The 6,330-nt window shown below is 45.2% G+C and overlaps 1 protein-coding gene across 2 annotated transcripts in view; it reads right to left on the bottom strand.

Annotated features, from left to right (window-relative positions):
* Positions 1 to 3,094: 3,094 nt before the first annotated feature.
* LOC133975174 (LHFPL tetraspan subfamily member 2a protein) overlaps positions 3,095 to 6,330 on the bottom strand; it is a 41,190-nt gene continuing 37,954 nt past the window's right edge. For both annotated transcript variants that reach the window (XM_062413071.1, XM_062413072.1), the window contains one exon: positions 3,095 to 4,300. In XM_062413071.1, the coding sequence (XP_062269055.1) occupies positions 4,044 to 4,300 (257 nt within the window). In that variant the 3' untranslated portion in view covers positions 3,095 to 4,043. The remainder of the gene's footprint in view (positions 4,301 to 6,330) is intronic.

The raw sequence follows: 6,330 nt of genomic DNA, 5'->3' as shown, positions 1-6,330 counted from the left end.
CAGCTGTGTTACAGATTACGTCTATTTTTTCTCGGTGAATCCTCCGTCTTCATATTTAGAACAATACAATTCATTGGTTGTTACATGGTGAAAATTATGAAGATCTGACCAACTCCTCCTTTTAAAATCCTCTTTTAAATCTCTTAAAGAAATATTTTTGTTGGTGTGATTTCTCAGAGTTCAGACCATTTTTCATCATTTTACATTGTTTCTTTTTATCTTGTTTTTACTCTTTTCCCATCTGTTACTTTCCTTACTTTTGTATTTTTGCTCTAATGCAGTGCGATCTTCAAATTGTCTGCCTTTCAATTTCCATTTTCAACTTGTAAAGCACCTGGTAGATGTGTATTTATTATTAATTATCAATACTTATCATCTTGGAAACAACAGTCCCTGCAAGTGCACACTGAGCTATAGAGAAGGAGCATTGATACGATTCCCTGTTTCTGCTTCATTCATCATCTCACCTATTCCTGTTGTCGAGTTTCCGTTTTGTCTCCTTCCGTACATGCAGAACATTCACAAGTGTTATCTCATTAGGGCAATGTGATGCAACAGCTCCCAAATTTAGTTGTTTTTATCCATGTTAAAAGTTACTCAACAAGTAAAGCTGTTCCACAGTGGAGCGTGAAAATCCCATGAGATCAGCAACATTTTAAAACGACTCGAACCAGCTCGTCTGGCTCCAACAGTCAAACCTCAGTCATGTTTTTTTTTTTGCACACTTTTCCGATTCTGACGGGATCTTAAAGTGAGGCTCCTGACCTGTGTCTGCAGGAATGTAACCCCTGCACTGCTGCTATCTGATTGGCTGACTGGATGATTTCTATTTGAATTAGCAGGTTTGCAGGGGTACCTAATAAACTGCAGAACTAAATGATCACTTGTTTTCACCTCCTGCAGGGACATGTAAGCGGTCTAGAGAACGGATGGATGGTTTTGAGTAACAGAGTGAATTCTGCCTGTTTTTCACAATATTGAAGCAGTGGCAATAACAAACCTGTTAAAGCCACTGTAAAATAAAACACACACATAGTCTAAGACAATGCCAGAGATTCTGCTCTCAAGCAGCCCTGTGTGAAATAAAGCAGAGGAACACTCTCACTGGAGAGGAAACTGGGAGCAGACTCAATTCACTGCCAACAGGAAGGGGCACGGATGAGGAATAACAATCTGTCACTGGCTTGGGGGGCTTCTCCTCTGCCTCTCGTCCATTACAGGACAGTGTATGTGTGTCTGTGTGTGATTGTGTGTGTGTGTGTTCTGCTCACATTGTGCTGTCAAAGGATGAATTCATTTGAGGTGATATGACGCGTTTGATGCAGGTGATTTCATTACAGCCTGGGAGGTGAGTCCCTACAGTGAAACGAAATGAGGCTGGAGGTAAATGTCTCATTGTGCTCCGCAAGTCATCTGTACTCAATCAGGTTTCAGGTCTGAAACTGCTCCTCAAAGTGTATACTTAACTTTGACCTTGAATTCTTGGTTTTTCTTATTTTTGTTACTTTTTTCAAAATAACTTGATCATATATCTTGTGGGAGCGGCATTTACATTTATTAAAATTCATTATTCTTTATTTTTTTTGTTTTGATTTTGAGTTTGTAGAGATGCAGCCTCCTCCCTCCTCGGGTGGGGAGGGCCGGTGTGTATGCACTTGCTTTGGCCCAGGTGTGCAAAAGAATAAGAACAATTCCCCTTTTTCACAGCAACAGTAATTTAAATCATATTCACTAGGGCTCAATCCAAATAAAGCACAACTTTTAGGAATTAGTAACACCTATGTTTACCTACCATTTAATGTCAAAATGGTTGTCGTAAAAAGGGTCCATGTCTGTACAATAACGACTCTCTAATCAAAATTGACGAGTTGATTCTGCGTGAAAATGTCACAACTTCTAAACATTCTTCCATTGTGACGCAATTTTGGGCCTCAGCATATTGCTCAAGGGAATCGGAGGAACCAGGAATCGAAACCCCCGACAGTACAGCTAGAGGAAGGGCCGCTCTTCCTTTCACAGTATTGTCTGAAAAATGAAACAGTTGTGACAGTAGCACTGACAGTGGAGAGAATGTTAAGACTGCTGAGAAACCGTTGGAAGTGAGGAGGCGGCTCCTGAGCTTGAATTTATGTATTTTTCCAATCCCAGGTGTGAAAGGAGGCAAAACCGGGAGGCTGTGTCTCCGCTCGTTCTCGTCCCCCTCTGATGCTTTCTGCAAAGGAGGAAAATGAGAGGCATGACTAAAAGCCCCTGGCAGTGAAAACCGGCCTGAATCTGGGATTGCACGATTTGTCATAATCTGGAAGTCATCAGGCTCTGTGTTTAGTTTGAGTGCACTGGTGGAGGACGGCGGCCACAGGGTTGTGCCAGAGATTTCTCCGTCGTCCACAGGGAGGGAGGAACATCTGGGGAGGGAGTCGACGGACACACACAGACACACACAGACACACACACACACCGAGATACAGTACAGAGTAGAAAGCAAAACGGAGGCTAGAAGTGGAAAGTGTATGGTTGTAATTTTGAAGATTTAAGCAATGGTGGAGAAAATAGTCAAATGTTTTACTTCAAAAAAAAGTTTCAATAAAATGATGTACAAACACTCAAACGTGTACAAGTATTATCAGATAAATGTAGTCGATGTATCAAAAGAAGACCTCAATCTGCAGAACGATGCAGCTGTTGCTGCTCATGGGGAAACTAGTCTGATCTAATTCATACAGGTCATGTTCCCAGGTACATTTGCCACTGTCTCACGATCCATCCATGCAGAAGAGTAAAAGTATAAAGAGGCGTTGAAACAGAAATACCTAAATAAAAGTATCAATGTAATCAGTTACTTTTCACCACACACACACACACACGCACACGCACACGCACACGCACACGCACACACACACGGAGAGTTCAGTTCTGCATCAGTGGAAAAACTGATCACCCGCTGGATGGAAAATGCTCCCACCCCCACCTGAGGCCAAACCGAGGTCTCGGCACCAAACTGGATACATCGCCTCCCTCCCTCCCTCCTCCTCCTCCTCCTCCTCCTCCTCCTCCTGCAGTGCAGCTTTCACTCTCTCACAAATCTGAAACAAACTTGATTTTTCTCCCCCGGGTCTCTTTATTCATTTGGCAGAAACAAATGAGAACAGTTTGGACAATATCCCCGACTCGAAAGACTCCCTGAAACCAGACATCCCTAGAAACCGCAATACTTCATTTTACGTGTGTCCTCCTATCTCAGTCCATGTCTTTGTGCACAGGTCGCAGGATGTCCGCTGAAGGGGGGGGGAGCAGGCGGATACCCTTCACAGGTCCCACCTCTTAGCTTAGGCTAGGATTACGTTTCATTTCATTTCGACACGGGAAACAAAACGCACCGCAGAGCTTGGTTCGCTCGTCCTCGTGCAGTTTCACTGATACATTTCAAGGGTCTGCAAAACAACATCAATCGTTCCTATAACAGTACATTCTGTGAGCTTTAAGGAAGTCCACTCTGAGCTAAAGGCCTTTGTATGCTGCGAGTAGTTTATTCTGACTGTGTAGTGGTTCCCTCGAGTTCATACTCAAACAGTTAAAAGATCCAGGTTCACTGGTCGTGGTCTGCAGGCAACACCAGTGTGTGGTTCCTTTCCTTAAGGCAAGAGTGACATCATCAGCCCAGCTCGGATCATTCTGTGATCACAACTATGTACAAAATATATATAATCACACGTATTTACAGAGCATGTGGTGACGGACAAAGCCTGTCTGGGCGTCCACATGGTTACACATGAATACAATAACATACACAGCACCCCTAGTGGCAGAAGGACAAAGACACACATTGAGGAAAAAAGAACTTGGCACTCTTAGATTTCTCCCACATCAACACACACATGGACAAAACAAGTCAGTTTTAGTGGTAAACAATTTGGGGGACTCCATTTCAGGAGCCAGCCTCAGAAAAGGCAGGAGAGCAAGTGTGGATGGTCTCTCCTCTTCTTCTTCTTCTTCTTCTTCTTCTTCTTCTTCTTCTCTTCCACAGGACTTTAGCACCGGAGGCCTCAGAGGAGGCAGATCAGGCTCTTGCCCTCCTCGATCTCCTCCTGCACCTTGTCGCTGGAGGTGGCGATCTCGGCCTGCGCAGAGAAGATGGCGCAGAGGAAGGTGAGCACCGTGCCGCCTATGGCCGTGTAGAAGGCCCAGCCCATGGAGCAGAGGCCGGCCCGGTATGGAGCCGCGTCTTGGCCGCAGTACAGCTGCACCTTGTCTGAACCCCAGCCAGCGGGATACAGCATCAGACCCAGGATCAGAAACAGGCCTGCGAGACGGGAAACAGGGAGGAGGAAGTCAACTGAAGGTAACATATTGAAAGAGTTTACCCACAGCCGCCCCCTAGAGGCTATTGTGTGCAAAAACAAATGTAAACAAATGTCAACATTAGACCTGAAACATAAAACTAGTTCAGACATTGATAATGCATGGTCGAACAACATTGGTTCTCAAGGCGCTCCTAATGTTTAGCATTTGTTTGTGTTAAGACACATTTTTAGCTGCAGCCCTATTAGAGTGTGTTAGGTTTCACACATAGAGCTAAAAATCTAAAACAGGTTGTTAGGGGGGTGCTAAAGGAAAAGCCAATGGGGCCTTAATAATAACCATTGGAATCTATCCTCTGGAGACTATGACTATCTAACACAATGTTCAGAGTAATCTTGCCAGTAGTTTGAGTAGCTTCAGATACAGTAACTTAAAAGAATTGACCAGAGTCAGCATCCTTACACAGAAAAACTCAATCCTAACCCTCACAATCAATCAAACATGTTTCACGTTCTGAGGGACTCTGTTAATGATGACTGCAGCATATGATCTGTGAGGCCCCCGCACAACACATTTCCTGCCACAGTGCCATCCTGACATCCAAAGCATCTCATCACAATCACAAACACAAACACAAACACAAACACAAACACAAACACAAACACACACACAAACACAAACACAAACACAAACACACACAGACACAGACACAGACACAGACACAGACACAGACACAGACACAGTCACAGACACAGACACAGACACACACACACACACAGTTTCCTGACGACCGCCTGAAATGTGACTGAAGACGACCACGACGACTGAATGCCTGAATCTTGGCACCCGGTCCTGTCGGGTCAGCGCACAACGACGAGAGGAGAACAACAGGAAAAGGCGACCGAAGGGTTTCAACGTCTGCCCCAGTCCCTGGCCGACCCTCCAGCATCCTGTGTTGGAGGGTCGGCCTGTGTCTCGGTGGGAAGGACGGGGGGGGGGGGAGTCACTTCCTGTGTTACCGTGACCCACTTTTGCTGCCGTGCTGACTTGACTTCAACACTCTGATAGTATTCCTGACACACTGCTCCCACACATCGAAAAACAACCTTCCCTCCTCAGGTGATTAAACATCACGAGGATTCTGGCGTGTTCTCTACAAATTAAGGAGTGGAATATTTTTACAACAACCACAGAAAATGTATGGAAACAGGCGCAGGTGGCGTTTCTATCTTCTATGCCCAGGGGCCAGATAACTCATAGTCTGACCCTGGACCCAGATATGCTGCAGCAATTAAAAAATAAAAAGGTAGACTGATTATAAATCAGTGAGCTTCCTATCCACAACCAGAATGTTTGATTAACTTTCCTGTTCGTGACAGACGAGATCAATATTCCAGGTAAAATTAATTGAAGGCTTTTTATCTTTTAAGGAAGTGACTTGAATGCCTTTTCAGATGCCCTGCTGCTCTGCACAGGCGAGGAGCAGTGAGCTGGAGGAGCCTTCGCAGTGAGCTGGAGGAGCCTGCCACCAATCAAACCTCAGCAGGAAACACTTAGAATAATAAAATTACTGATAATAAATGAACCAGGCAGCAGATGAGATTTTCAGACCTGAATGTTTTCACCAGTCTCGCTCTCCTCCACCGAGCAGGTCTCGCTGCTGTGGTTCATAAAAACATGCGTGGAGGTGAAACTCTTTCCTTTCATTCTCTCCTAATCTTTCCCTCTTTGCCCCCCCCCCCCCCCCCCCACCCACACCCCCTACTCTCTCAGCTTCCTTTCTTTCTCCTCCCATTCTCTTGCTCCTGAAGCACCCAATATCGTATTAAACAAGGAAATGAAAACTAGGTCATAAATTCTTTCCACATGTTGCTGCATTGCCCTGACGTCCAGACTGGCTTCAGTGATGGATTGAAGGTATGGTTTTAATTCCCAACCCCGCCCCTCTGAGGACCCCAACCCTCCTCCTCCTCTCCTTCCACAGAGATACACACACACACATACGCACACACTAGTTCCCCGAGACCCAAG

Source organism: Platichthys flesus, chromosome 19 (genome assembly GCF_949316205.1).
Source record: "Platichthys flesus chromosome 19, fPlaFle2.1, whole genome shotgun sequence".
Classification (NCBI taxonomy): Eukaryota; Metazoa; Chordata; class Actinopteri; order Pleuronectiformes; family Pleuronectidae; genus Platichthys; species Platichthys flesus.
This window is presented reverse-complemented; position numbering and strand designations above follow the sequence as displayed.